This window comes from Macaca thibetana, chromosome 16 (genome assembly GCF_024542745.1).
Source record: "Macaca thibetana thibetana isolate TM-01 chromosome 16, ASM2454274v1, whole genome shotgun sequence".
Classification (NCBI taxonomy): domain Eukaryota; kingdom Metazoa; phylum Chordata; class Mammalia; order Primates; family Cercopithecidae; genus Macaca; species Macaca thibetana.
In genome coordinates, this window is record NC_065593.1 from 77,781,204 (window position 1) to 77,796,628 (window position 15,425).

General features: G+C 45.1%; 1 protein-coding gene across 1 annotated transcript in view; it reads right to left on the minus strand.

Annotated features, from left to right (window-relative positions):
* ITGB3 (integrin subunit beta 3) overlaps positions 1-15,425 on the minus strand; it is a 67,194-nt gene that overhangs the window by 44,792 nt on the left and 6,977 nt on the right. The window contains exon 2 of the mRNA XM_050764898.1: positions 2,244-2,329. Within this exon, the coding sequence (XP_050620855.1) occupies positions 2,244-2,329 (86 nt within the window). The remainder of the gene's footprint in view (positions 1-2,243; positions 2,330-15,425) is intronic.

Genomic DNA, 15,425 nt, shown 5'->3' on the forward strand with positions numbered 1-15,425 from the left:
CTCAGGAACAAAATAGCTTTTATGTTCAGGTTACAGTCCAGGATTCCCACCTTCCATCCCTCCCTGGTCGCCACATTCTGTCCCACCCTTCCTTCTCTCCCTCCTCCCTCTTGCTCAGGGATAGTTGTAGTCCTTCACTAACCTCGGCCCCGCCTCCTTTCATGTTTATATGCCATTCTCCCAGGGAATATCTTACTGGACTTTCTACCTCCCTCCATTTGTTTTCTTTGGTCCTAGCTGCGCGCATTTCCTGGCTGACTGCACCCCTCATTCCTAGGCTGGTCCTACGTCATGCTCTGATCTACCCTGCACCTTTCCCTCTGCCCTCCCCAGGCCTGCCAGGGGACAAGGAGCACAACAGTCACCCATAAATATTCTACATTTGCATCTTTGAAATCTGGTTACATGACCTAAGGGCTTTGTCTGTTCAGGCCTCAGCCCACCTCAGCTGCATGGCTAGTCCCTATGCAGATCAAGAGGGATGAAAAACAGGGGATAGGGAGCAGGACAGACCCTCCAAGTAAGTTTTCTTTTTCCCCAGCTTCTCTGGGCCAGAGATGCCTGCATTTTCTCTTGCTTTGGGTTGGAAAGGAGGGAAGGAGGAAAAGGTGGAAGCACCCTTTGAGTGACACTAGGGCTTCTGTCCTGATGTTCCTCTGTTCCTGAAGGCTTTGGGCTACCCAAGGCCCCCTCCCCATTCAGCTCTCCCTTCTTCCAGCATTCAGTTGCAGAATTGCAACTTCCTGGTAAAAGAAGCTTTAGTAATATCACGATGGGAAGAAGGAGGACATAGCAAATGAGGAGGAAGCAGGCTACATCACACTGAGCAGCCAGCTCAGCCCAGAGGGGAGGAGAACCTGCGGGGGTGGAGGAGAAGGACTCATCCATTCTCCCTTACTCCCCTTCCCTAGCCCCAGGGAAGGTTTCATTTGCTAAATGAAGTCAGTGTGGCCCAGATGTTGGGCAGCTGCCTCTGGAAGCAGTTCCCATGCTGAACGGCAAAGAGGCCAAAGCAACGTGCGGAGCTGGCCTCTGCTGCTCTGGCAGCCCTCCTGGCCGGTGATAAACACAGCCTCCCAGCTCCCGCCCCTCCCCACAGCCGGCCAGGGAGGTTGCCTTTTTAGGAAACTCAGTGGATCTGGAAAAGAAGCAGAGAGACTGAGGGGCTGGATTGGAGTGGTCATAAAACTGAACAGGGCTGGGACTCGCTGTGGGACAGAGAGGACGCCTCAGGTAGCTGAGCCGCAGCCAGGCCAGGAACTCAGGTAACCACCTGCTGGCCATGCCAGTGACTCAGCCTCAGACTCTATAATCACCGAATCTCTCCAACCACATTCATCTCCCACCCGCACCCCATCAGCTCTTGCCAGCTCCAAATTTCCATCCCAGCCACAAACACAGCCATTCCCTCAGACACACTCATTCCCTAGGGCCCCAGACACAACAAACCCTCTGCCTAGACACAACTAACCCTTTCCTGTCCCCCTTCCGTCCTCACCAAGTGGGCCCAGCTCCTTTCCTCAACACCTGTGAGAAGGAAGGAAGGAAAGAAGGAGAGAAAGAAAAATGTAAAGCCATGAGGCCCAATCGTCAAAAAGGGAAGAGAAAGGATCTTCTGACTAAACATCCACACACACAAGCACAGGATTCCTCTTCTATTTGCCTTTTTTAACCTCTAGGAAAAAGAAGTAAGCCAGCACCCCTCCCAAACCCATCTGTACCTATACCCCTTGCTGCCTCTCCTTTTGAGACCTGACACCTGCTTCCCTGGGATATTCCACCCCAAGAAATGCAAGCAATGGGCTGGGCATGGTGGCTCACACATGAAATCCCAGCACACTGGGAAGCCAAGGTGGGAGGATCTCTTGAGTCTAGGAGTTCGAGACCAGCCTGGGCAACATAGTGAGACCCTGTCTCTACCAAAAAATTAAAAATAAACTATTTTTCTTAGGGAAAAAAGCAAGCAAAGTGTGAGAAAGGGCAGCAATAGTTACAGAGAGGACAGGAGGTCCAGCCAAACTGGCAGGGGCAAGGGGCTGTATGGTAGACTCGGGATAGTATTCCTAGCAACATCCCCATGACAGCTCCTCACCATCCATCAATGGGAAAAATTCATCAAAGTTTTGCTTAGAAGGGACAAGGGGTACATGTATTCAAGAGGGAGGTGATAACTTCATGGGTCTCTTTGTGCACAAAAGCAGCTTAGTCTGGAGAAGAAACAAGGTCTGGTATCTGCTCCTTACCTCATCAGAGCACCAGGCACACATGGGGCTCACAGCCAGGCACTGCTGGCAGGAGCTCACACCTCGTGTGGTACAGATGTTGGGCCCTGCAACAGACAGACAAAGGCATTAGCACCAGATTTGGCTCAGTGAAGGTACTTACCTGCCCCATCCTTCCCAACTTTCCCAATGTCCAGGTTTACAGCTCTCAGGTGCACACAAACACACCCTAACCATAACACAGACATCTACCAAATACAGATTATTGGTAAGGAAGAAGGAGGAGGAGGAAAATCAGGAGAAACTCATCACCACTCTCAACTGATGAGGCCACAGTGGTAACAAGTGATAGGGCAAGGCTCAGCCATGGACCCAAGTCTCAGATGGTAACTGATAGAAAGGCTTTAATTAACAACTTGTTTGACACCTACATTGTGCAAATGAAAATATCTCTGAGGCCCAGAAAAATGGCAATGTATTCCCTCAGTCATTCTAGTGATATTCACAGCCACTACACAGGGGATCCAAGGCCCAGATGTACTGACATTAACACACAGCCTAAATACAGTGGGGCTGTGGAGGGCAGGGTGACTTCGGTGGCAGTCTCCCACTGGCTGGCAAAAGAAAAGCAAATGTGAAATCTTCTCAAGCTTCTCAATGCATATATCTTGGAATTCAACCATAAAATGCTCTAGGAGGAAGTGCAGAAATGTTAGAAAAGGCTGACCGATATACACTGAAAGAACATGGAATTTTAGAGTTGGAAGGTTTGTGCTTGAATTTTGAATGTTCTTCTACTAACTACTTCATGACCTTGGGCAACTCAACTAGCCTCTATGGGATGACAATATCTGTCTCACAGGATTTGTACAAAAATTCAGTGAGGTAAGGGAAGCACTTGGTACACTATAAGGTGCTTCAAATGTGAACAGTCCTCATACTGTCAAAGGACACAGCAAAGGCTAGGAGGACGAGCAGGAACAACCAGGAAAACCAAAACCACCTTGAGAAGCTCAGCCAGGAAGCCAAACCCAGGCATCTGCTTAGACAGAAGCCACCGTCCTCTCTAATTGCCTAGCTCAGCATTCCTGCTCCCCCAGGTGAACCCTGCCTCCTGCAGTGCCTTAGGGAGGTTTTTTCCAATATAAGCAGCAGAATGTGAGGGATCTGTTCCTCCCCATGACCCAGTTACCCTGACAGCTCCTTCATGCAGTTTTCCAAAGGGACCTCTTTGCACCTAGCTGGTAAGACCAGCAAACGTATTTTGGAGAAATCAGCCTGACCATTGAGATGTTTTCCCAGTGTCCCCAAAACTTCTTATTTAGCGGTCTCCATTCATTTTATTACAGTATGACTGAATTCCTTCCTTCCCAATGCCTGGACAAAAACATACTCAGAAAATGAGTGTATACACACAAACACACACACAATATTGTAAAGAAAAATTATGGCCGGGCGTGATGGCTCATGCCTGTAATTCCAGCACTTTGGGAGGACGAGGCAGGCAGATCACTTGAGTTCAGGAGTTTGAGACCAGCTGGCCAACATGGTGAAACCTCGTCTCTGCTAAAAAGTACAAAAATTAGCTGGGCATGGTGGTGTGTGCCTGTAATCCCAGCTACTCAGAAAGCTGAGGCAGGAGAATCACTTGAACCAGGGAGGCAGAGGCTGAAGTTAGGTGAGATCATGCCACTGCACTCCAGCCTGGGTGACAGAGTGAGACTCCATCTCAGAAAAAAGAAAGAAAGAAAGAGAGAAAGAGAGGAAAGAAAGAGAGAGAGAGAGAGAGAGAGAAGGAAAGAAAAGAAAGAAAGAAGAAAGAAAGAAAGAAAAAGAAAGAAAGAAAGAAAGAAAGAAAGAAAGAAAAAGAAAGAAAGAAAGAAAGAAAGAAAGAAAGAAAGAAAGAAAGAAAGAAAGAAAGAAAGAAAGAAAGAAAGAAAGAAAGAAAATATAAAATTTGGAAAGAGGCAAAGAAAATACAAATGTCCTTTCAATGTAATGCAAAGTGTTGACTAGCTGACCCACCATGCTTAGGGATTATCTGATTTTCTAAGAGTATTTACCTATTGTTTGGCTTCTATTAATCAGGATATTTTACAATACTGTAAGAGTAGATATTGACCTATCGAAAACCATAAAAATGGAAATGATCACCGCTGCACTCCAACCCCAGGCAATAGTGCGAGATTCTGTCTCAAAAAAAAAAAAAAAAGGAAATGAGTCGTGATGAGAACATTGTATATTATTCTTTAATTAAAAAAAAAAAAAATAGGCCGGGCGCAGTGGCTCACGCCTGTAATCCCAGCACTTCGGGAGGCCAAGGCGGGCAGATCACGAGGTCAGGAGATCAAGACCATCCTGGCTAACACGGTGAAACCCCGTCTCTATTAAAATACAAAAAATTAGCTGGGCATGGTGGCGGGCGCCTGTAGTCCCAGCTACTCGGGAGGCTGAGGCAGGAGAATGGTGTGAACCCAGGAGGCAGAGCTCACAGTGAGCCGAGATAGCACCACTGCACTCCAGCCTGGGCGAGAGCGAGACTCCGTCTAAAAAAAAGAAAAAATAGCCCAGGTGAGGTGGCTCACGCCTGTAATCCCAGCACTTCGGGAGGCCGAGGCACGTAGATCACCTGAGGTCAGGAATTCAAGACCAGCCTGACTGACATGGTGAAACCCCGTCTCTATTAAAAATACAAAAAATTAGCCGGGCACTGGGGTGGGCGCCTGTAATCCCAGCTACTTGGGAGGCTACTTGGGAGGGGCAGGAGAATCACTTGAACCCAGGAAGCAGAGATTGCAGTGAGCCGAGATCACGCCACTGCACTCCACCTGGGTGACAAGAGCGAGACTCCGTCTCAAAATAAATAAACAAATAAGTGTTTGCTGTTTAAGCCACCCAGTTTATGGCATTTTGTTATAGCTGCTAGAACTGGCTAACATAACATTTTAATCTAATCATAATCATACTATGGTGTACAAGGTAAATTATTTAGATAAGAGAACAATGTGTATATATATATATTTTTTTACAAGTATCCATCTCTCTCATTTCCAGTATATTCTTTTTTTTTTTTTATACTTTAAGTTCTAGGGTACATGTGCATAACGTGCAGGTTTGTTACATATGTATACTTGTGCCATGTTGGCGTGCTGCACCCATCCACTCGTCAGCACCCATCAACTCATCATTTACATCAGGTATAACTCCCAATGCAATTCCTCCCCCCTCCCCCCTTCCCATGATAGGCCCCGGTGTGTGATGTTCCCCTTCCTGAGTCCAAGTGATCTCATTAGAGAACAATGTATATTATTCTTATCCAACAACAATACCAATGATTTCTGTCTGATAGAAAAGGTTATCCCCCACAGGTTAAGGTTTATTGCCTTGTAGAATATTAACCAATTTTGAATCTATTCACTAATTCATTTCAGCATTCCTTTGATTGATTGCTGTCTTCCCAGGCAGATGTGGACATAGCCTCTCTTTTTCCCCTATCAGAAGACTTCTGAGAGGAGCACAGCCTGAACTATTTTAGGTATCTCCCTCCCTTTCTGGAGTTTCCATGGGAATTGGCATGCAAAGGGGTAATTCTGGACATAAATGCCATTGATATTCACAAGAGAGAGAAGCACAAGGGACATCAAGAAATGTTAGAAGAGGGAAGAGGACCATGGGAGGTATGGGCACTGATATGGTTTGGCTGTGTCTCCACCCAAATCTCATCTGAATTGCAGTACCCATAATCTCTACATGTCATGAAAGGGACCCAGTGGGAGGTAACAGAATCACGGGGATGGTTACCCACATGTTGCTGTTCTTCTAATAGAAAGTTCTCACAAGATCTGACGGTTTAATAAAAGGCTTTTCCCCCTTTTGCTCAGCACTTCTCCATCCTGCCACCATGTGAAGAAGGATGTGTTTGCTTCCCCTTCCACCATGATTGTAAGTTTCCTGAGGCCTTCTCAGTCATGTTAAACTGTGAGTCAACTAAACCTCTTTCTTTTATAAATTACCTGGTCTTGGGTATATCTTTATTAGCAGTGTGAGAACAGACTATTACAGTACATTGGTAATGGTAGAATGGAGTGCTGCTGTAAGGATACCAAAAATGTGAAAGTGACTTTGGAACTGAGTTACAGGCAGAAATTGAAACAGTTTGGAGTGCTCAGAAGAAGACAGGAAAATGTGGGAAAGTTTGGAGCTTCCTAGAAACTTGGAGGGCTCAGAATACAGGAAGATGTGGTAAAGTTTGTAACTTCCTAGAGACTTGTTGAATGACTTTGACCAAAATGCTGATAGTGATATGGACAATGAAGTCCACACTGAGGTGGTCTCAGAGGAGATGAGGAACTTATTGGGAACTGGAGTAAAGGTCATGTTTGCTATGCTTTAGCAAAGAGACTGGCAGCATTCTGCCCCTGACCTAGAGATCTGTGGAATATTGAACGTGAGAGAGATGATTTAGGGTATCTGTCAGAAGAAATTTCTAAGCAGCAAAGCATTCAAGGGGAAGCAGAGCATAAAGGTTTGGAAAATTTGCAGGCTGATAATGTGATTGAAAAGAAAAACCCATTTTCTGTGGAGAAATTCAAGTCAGCCACAGAAATAAGTAACTAGGAGCTGAATGTTAATTACCAAGACAATGGGGAAAATGTCTCCAGGGCATGTCAGAGACCTTCATGGCAGCACTTCTCATCACAGGCCCAGAGGCCTAGGAGGAAAAAATGGTTTCCTGGGCCAGGCCCAGGGTCTCCCTGCTATGTGCAGCCTAGGGACTTGGTGACCTGCATCCCAGCCACTCTAGCCATGGCTAAAAGTGACCAATTTAGAGCTCGGGCCATGGTTTCAGAGGATGCAAGACCCAAGCCTTGGCAGCTTCCATGTAGTGTTGAGCCTGCAGGTGCACAGAAGTCAAGAATTGATGTTTAGGAATCTCTGCCTAGATTTCGGAGGATGTGGAAACCCCTGGATGTCCAGGCAGAAGTTTGCTACAGGGCAAGGCCCTCATGGAGAGCCTCTGCTAGGGGAGTGCACAAGGGAAATATGGGTCGAGGCCCCTACATAGAGCCCCCCTCCTTGGGCACTGCCTAGTGGAGCTGTGAGAAGAGGACCACCATCCTCCTGACCAGAATGATCGATCCATTGACAGCCTGCACCATGTGCCTGGAAAAGCTGCAGACATTCAACACCAGCCCATGACAGTTGCTGGTAGAGAGGCTGTACCCTGCAAAACCACAAGGGTGGAGCTGCCCAAGGCCATGGGAGCCCACCTCTGGGATCAATATGACTTTGGTGTGAGACATGGAGTCAAAGGAGATCGTTTTGCAGCTTTACAATTTGACTGTCCTGCTGGATTTCAGACTTGCATGGGGCCAGTAGCCCCTTTTTTTTGGCCAATTTCTCCCATTTGGAATGGCTGTATTTACCCAATGCCTATACTCCCATTGTATCTAGGAAGTAACTAATTTGCTTTCAGTTTCACAGTCTCATAGGCAGAAGGGACTTGCCCTGTCTCAGATGAGACTTTGGACTTGGACATTCGGGTTGATTCTGGAATGAGTTAAGATTTGGGGGAACTGTTGGGAAGTCATGATTGTGTTTTGAAATGTGAGGACATGAGATCTGGGAGGCGCTAGGGGTGAAATGATATGGTTTGGCAGTGTGGCCCCTGCCCCACCCCCCCGATCTCCTCTTGAATTGTAGTTCCCATAATCCCCAGGTGTTGTGGGAGGGACCTGATGGGAGGTAATTGAATCATGGGGGCAGTTACCTCCATGCTGCTGTTCTCATAATAGTGAGTGAGTTCTCATGAGATCTTATGGTTTTATAAGGGGCTTTTCTCCCTTTTACTTGGCACTTATCCTTCCTGCCACCATGTGAAGAAAGACGTGTTTGCTTCACCTTACACCATGATTGTAAGTTTCCTGAGGCCTCCCCAGCCATCTTGAACTGTGAGTCAATTAAACCTCTTTCCTTTATAAATGACCAAATCTTGGGTATGTTTTTATTAGCAGCATGAAAATGAACTAATACAGACACTGTCGGATTACTTTTTAGGACTTTTCCCAGTCTATCTATTAACTATCCATTTATTCTCAAATTAGCATTTCCCTATGAATCCTTGATTTCCCTATGAGTCTCTATGAGCCACAATAGGAAGCTCTGCAAGATACAAAATAAATAACAGCAGGTCCCTCCCAGTGAACCAGTGGTCTCTGACCCCAGAGGATAAAATGAGGTGCCAGGATTTGTTCTTTAGGAAGTCATGCCTGGAGAGTCGTGGTTACCCAGTCCCTTTATCCACTCTTTTTAATGAATCACAGATTGATTTCATGAGAACCAATGAACCCCCCATATTACCCCCAACCAAGTCCTGCTACCCAGACAGTTCCCTGGAATTCAGTGGTTAAAAGTGACTGACTCATCAGAAGTCTCTGCACTGGGCCCATGCTGATTCGATGAGTTGTTGCTCTGAGCCCACTACTCCCTCCTGAACATGTGGAAGAAGTTTGGGCCTCTATTTCAAGTCATTCATAAAGCCTATGTTCCTGCTCATTCTCTGGGGCCCAGACTCAGTCCTGCTAAAGTGGGAATCTTCACCATAATGTCACTTAAAGAACAAACAACTCGTACCTCCTACCACCCCTTTCCTCTGACAGGTTAGCCAGAGCCGGGGACAAGGTGGATTGACCCCAGTCTTCACAGGGTGGTTGTAAGGATGAAATAAACCAAACCCTGTAAAACTCTAGCACAACAGCTGGAACACAGAAAGTACTCAATAAATGCTGCTGCTGCTGCTGCTGCTGCTGCTATAATTTATATTGGTTTTATTGTTGTTTTTATCCTGAGTCTCAGGTTGTTTAGGGCAGGTGAATACTTTTTTTTCCTTGATGACATCATTCTAGGGGATACTAGACATGAAGTTTAGTATGCCCTGAGCAGAAGGAGTGGTGGGAGTGTGTAGCCAGAAAGTATCACACCAGGGTAAAATGTTTAATTGTTAGATGTGGCTTCTAAATGGGGTTAGGAATATTAGTCTTCGAAAATCCAGGCTTATGCCTGTAATCCCAGCATTCTGGGAGGCCAAAGCAGGAGGACTGCTTGAACCTAGGAGTTGGCGACTAGTCTGGGCAACATAGTGAGACCCCCATCTCTATGAAAATTTTTTTAAAAATTAGCTGGGCATGGTAGCATGCACCAGCAGTCCCAGCTACTCAGGGGCTGAGGCAGGAAAATCAGCTGGGCCTGGGAAGTTAAGGCTGCAGCGAGCTGTGATCGTGCCACTGCACTCCAGCCTGGGCAACAAAGTGAGACCCTGCCTCAAAAAAGTTTTTTGAAAATAAAAATTTTAATCCAATCAAGACCAGCCAAGAAGTTTGCCTGGAAAGTAGAAGTAGAAGGTTGTGGTTTGGTACATCAGCTTGAATCACAGAACCAGAAGTGAGACAAAGGGTGGGAAAAATGAAGGAACAAAGGAAACAAGGGAGGGAATTGGATCCAGTGGAAGTCATAATGCGTCAATGGGGGCTATTTTGAGGACATGTTGTCCAATGAGACAGGATGTTGGACTGTAGGAACAGGCCACCCTAATGAGGACAGGGGACTACAGGAGAGGGCTAAGTCAGAGTGAGAGGTGTTTATCGAGAAGGGAGGATGATCTGCAAACACTATGGACATCTATCACTCTGCCAGAAAGGAATTCTAATCTGGGTCCCCAGCCCTGCCACTGACCTTTGACTGGTCACTACCCAATTAGGTCCATGGGGACAGTGGGTGACTCACATGGTGCCTCATTGTAGTCACCTGGTCGTGTGACTCATGAAAAAACAAAACATCTCATGCTTACTGTCCTACATAGGCACAAGTGGTTTCTCTAGAGCAAGTGGCCAAGAAAGTTTATTTTAATTTTGTTCCTTCCTTAAATGTAGCATCAGCTAAGTAACTCAAAGAAGGAGGAGACAGAGAGGTGGAGTTTAAGGTAACGCACACCTCTGTGCTCTGAGCAAAAAGCTCCAGTAAGCTGTAGGGAATCCAGGCAACCATATTTCATCAAATCTAACACTGTGGATATAGTATATATCCTGATTTCAGAGATTTAAAACTGTTTTTAAGTATATCAGAGCCAGTTAAATATGGTATTTAACATTGGAAAATATTTGTGTATAATTTGCCTCCACCAATATTAAAACGTGTTATAAGTTGGCTTATGTCCCCAAAAAAAGATATGTTGAAGTCCTTACCCCAGTGCCCATGACCATGACCTTACAGAGAAATCAGGTCTTTGCAGATGTAACCAATTCATGTCATTAGGGTGGGCCCTAATCCAACATGACTGATGTCCTTATGAGAAGAGAAAAACACCACATGAAGACAGAGACACACAGAGAGAATACCACGTGAGGCAGAGATTGAAGTGATGCAGCCAGAAACTAAGGGACACTAAAGATTACCAGCCAACACCAGAAGCTAGGAAGGAGGAATGATTCTACCCAGAGTCTCAGAGGGACCACGGGCCTGCTGACACCTTAATTTCAGATTTTTAGCTTCCAACAAGAATGAATTTCTGTTGTTTTATGCCACCCAGTTTGTGGTGCTTTGTTACAACAGCCCTAAGAAACTAATACAAAATGGATTTGCATCTCCATCATTTATATGGCATGATTTTGAAGAACATTGCCATGAAATACTTTGCATGATTGAAAAAAGCCAGCATGAAATGAAATTTTTGGTGCATTTAATCCACATATGGATAAGGTTTGAAAAGCAGTTACTTTAGCTGTACAGTTTTCTACCTGTATATATCAGTGGTGTCAGTAGTCATTGATTCATTCATTCATTTACTCGACAAATGCTCATTGAGCATCTACCTGTGCCAGGCACTCTCCTAGGCACTGGAGACACACCGATTAACTAAACAGAGTCCCTGCTCTCGTGAAGCTTACATTTTAGTAAGAAAGATGATAACAAAAAATACACAACAAAAATGCACAATTTCTAACAGTGGCAAATGCTGTAAGAAAATAAAGCAGGATAAAGGAATAGCAAGCAATGAGGGGAAGGACTCTCCTTTAGAGCATAGAGAGAAGGTCTCTCTATGAAGCTGACATTTCAAATGACGTTAAAGAGTGAATCATGGGAAGATCTAAGGCAGAGACATTCCAGAAAGAATCCAAGACAAGATCTGGATGGACATCAGCCTGTTAAAGAAATAGCAGGCAGAGAGAGAAAGGAGGAAGAGAGAAGCACAGAGGAGCTTAGAGGAGTTAGGGACCAGAACACTAGGAAGCTATAGGCCATGGTAGACAGTGTGGCTTCTTTCTCCACATAGTGGGAAGCTACTGAGGAATCTGAGCAGAGGTGAGCGAAAAAAGATCATCCTGACTGCTGAGTGGAAGACAGAAAGAAGGGAAGCAAAAAGGAAAGAGACTTATTATTCAATTAGAAATGTACTAAAATAATCCAGGCAACAGATGGCAGCAGATTTGGATGGTAGCGGAGTCAATGATGTGGTCAGACTCTAGATACGTTCCATCTAAAGACTTGCTGATGGATGGTTCATAGGGCCTGAGGGTGTGAACAAATGTGAACCTGAAAGAGCCAGTCCTTCAAGATAGATCCGGAGTGGCTAAGTGGGCCTAAATTTTAAATAGAGCAAAGCTGCCATTTGCTGACTAGAGGTCACAACCTACTCTGAGTTCCCTGAAAATCAACACCTCTGTTCAACTTTGGAACCCCCAGAGCTAACCTAAAATAACCAGTCAGGGCTCTGCTGCCTTGACCAGTCAGGCCTCAGTTGTTTCAACCAAACAGAACTAAGCAAGTTGGAATTGTTCATTTGCATAAGTGGACCTCATCAGGAACCTGGGCAGGAACTTACATTATAAACTCCCAATTCTGACACCAACAACTGAGTTTCCCCAGTTTGCAAACTGTTCATTGGAATAAAGTCTTTCCTCCCAATTCCTTTTCAGAGAACTTTTGTTCACAAGGAAAAGACAGGAAGGATTTTTGTCTGACCAAGTGGATTCCCTGTAGACAAAGTTCAAATGTCTTGACCACTGGCCATATCCTTTCATTGACCCTTCATGCTGTAAGAAAATAAAGCAGGATAGGCTGGGCATGGTGGCTCACACTGTAATCTCAGCACTTTGGGAGGTCGAGGCGGGCAGATCACCTGAGGTCAGGAGTTCAAGACCACCCTGGCCAACATGGCGAAACCCTGTCTTTACTAAAACTACAAAAATTAGCTGGGCATAGTGGTGCACGCCTGTAATCCCAGCTACCTGGGAGGCTAAGGCAGGAAAATTGCTTGAACCTGAGAGGCGGAGTTTGCAGTGAGCCAAGATCGTGCCACTACACTCCAGCCTGTGTGATGGAGTGAGACTCTGTCTCAAAGGGAAAAAAAAAGGGCGGGGAATAGCAAGCAATGAGGGAAAGAGTCTCCTTTAGAGCATGTGGTCAGGAAAGGTCTCTCTGTGGAGTTGACACTTCAAGATGATGCTAATGGGAAAATCTAGAGCAGGTACTGTCCTTGTAAATGAAGCCAGATTATGTCTGGTTATCATCTCCAATAAGGTTAATTAGGTTGTCGTGTGCTGAAAACTGCATAAAGCTCATCCCAGGACAGTGCCCTGTCTTCTCTAAGGTCGTGGTCTAAAATTAACACCCAGCTCCTGAGAAATGTGGTAAGGCATGGGCCGTAAAACAACAGACATGGTGGCTATGGCAGAAACAGCATGCAAAGCAGCAGGAAACCTCATGTCTAAAGCCATCTTTGCCCTTCCTCTGACCATATGACCTCAAACACATCCCTTCATCTCTCTGGTGCTCTCTCTAAGGCCCAGTGCCTCTTTGAGTCTATGTCACATTCGTAGTCAAGAAATTATAACTGCTCTGTAGTATTTAACGGGTCTAACCAGCCACATCAGCCAAGCACTGGAGACTACAGACAGCTGCTTCCTTTCCCCAGTGCTCCCAAGTTGTTAGGATTAAATGACACAACACATATGAAAGAACCCTCTATAGCGGATGCTCAGTAAATGTTCATTTCCTTCCCCCTTACTTTCACTCTAGTCACTTCCTACGCCAGGAATCCCCATCCCCTCCCCTCCACCTCAGGGTCAGATGTGAAAGGGCCCTTTGTCTCTAACAGGATATAGTGAAGAAATCACTCTGGGCAGGAGACAAGAGCCCCCAGGGAGAGACCCAACCAATGCCACTGAGCCAGTTGTATGATCTTGGACAAGTCACTTCACTTCTCAGAAACAACCTTTTTGCTTTTTGGTAAAACAAACAGGGGTCAAATTAGATGATCTTCAAGGTGCTGCCAGTCCTGGAAGTATCCACTCTTCCAGCCAGAAAGCATCGACAGATGGACTCATACCCCAGGAAGCCTAGCAACCCAAGACATAAGAACCCTGAAGCAGTGCACAAGTGGCCATTTCTTCCTGATGGCCTGATGTTTCACTCAAACACTGCATCTCAAGAGTTCTGGAAAATTTTATTACCATCGACCCCACCTCTCATCTGACTCATTCAGTATACAGAAGAAGCAGGTCTGTACCAAGCTGTCCAAGGCTCAGTCCAGGAGTGCCCTATTGGTAACCTCCTTGGCATCCTGCTGTCCAGTTCTGCAGCCTTCCTCCCCCAGCTCATGTGTTATGGGTGTGGACAGCAGGCCGTGGTGCTACCACCAGTCCTTACTGCCAGCCTGTCTTGGTAGGAAAGCAAACTGGTTCAACCGTTTTGGAGGACAAATTGACAACACTTATTAAAATTTAAATTTAATATATGCATGCCCTTCGACCTGCCAACTTTTGTTCAAGAAATTAAGTCTGTAGAAACACTCAAACAAAGGTACATAATAAATGAATAAGGATATCCCCTGCAGCTTTATTTGTAGTAGCAAATAATTGGGAATGACCCCAATGTCTGCCAACAGGGAATTGGTTAAGTAAATTCTGATATATCCATATAACAAACAGTATGCCTTATGGCTAGAATTATAGCTCTTGGGATAAATAATGGAAAGCCATAAACTGACATCATAAGATGCCTAGAGTATATTATTAAGAGACAATGGGCCAGGTGCGGTGGCTTATGCGTGTAATCCCAGCACTTTGGGAGGCCGAGGCGGGTGGATCACCTGAGGTAAGGAGTTCAAGACCAGCCTGGCCAACATGGCCAAACCCTGTCTCTACTGAAAACACAAAAATTAGCTGAGCGTGGTGGCAAATGCCTGTGATCCCAGCTACTCGGGAACCTGAGGCAGGAGAATGGCTTGAACTCAGGAGGCAGAGGTTGCAGTGAGCCAGGATCGCGCAACTGCACTCCAGCCTGGGCAACAGAGTAAGACTCTGTCTCAAAAAAAAAAAAAAAAAATCCTATTATTGACTATCCTATTTGAGAAATAACAATAATGATAAATAATTATACATGTTGACAAATACATAGAAAAAAACTCTGCAGTAACTATCAACAGTGGTTATCTTTAAGGACAAGACTACAAGGAACTGGTACTTGTACTTTCTGCATTATATTTCTGAGCTGCCTTTTTTTTAAATAATAAGCTTAATTACTTTTATAAGCTAAAAGAAAATTAAAGCTAATTTGAAATGTCCTCTGTTCTGCCTCCCTGTAGACATTTTCATTGATTTAAATGTAGGCTTCCCAGAGTCTGCTGGGCTTTCTACAAACTGCACCTTCAGCATCAAAACCTCTTGGAATGGCAAACTTAGCAGGAACATAAGAATGAGCTTTGGGGTATGAGTTGCATGAGGAGATGCTGGTCAAGGGATATGAATTTTCAGTTAGACAGGAGAAATAAGTTCACGAGATCCACCGTACAACATGGTGACTAAAGTTAATAACCATATGTCATCTACCTGAAAATTGCTGAGAGGAGATTTTTAAGTGTTCTCACCACAAATAAATGATAAGTATGTATGTGAGGTAATGCGTATGTTATTTAACTTCATTTAACCATTCCACAATGTTTACGTATTTCAAGACATCATGTTGCACATCACAAATATATATAATTTTTATTTGTTAATTTTAAACAATAATAATAATAATGAAAGCGAATGGAGAAAGTCAGGCCCACTCTCACAGCCTTCAAGAACTGCCCAGGACAGTATGGTCTGTTCTCAACTTGTGGAAGTCCCAGGAAGGAAACACCACCCTCCCCTCCCCTGGTGATTG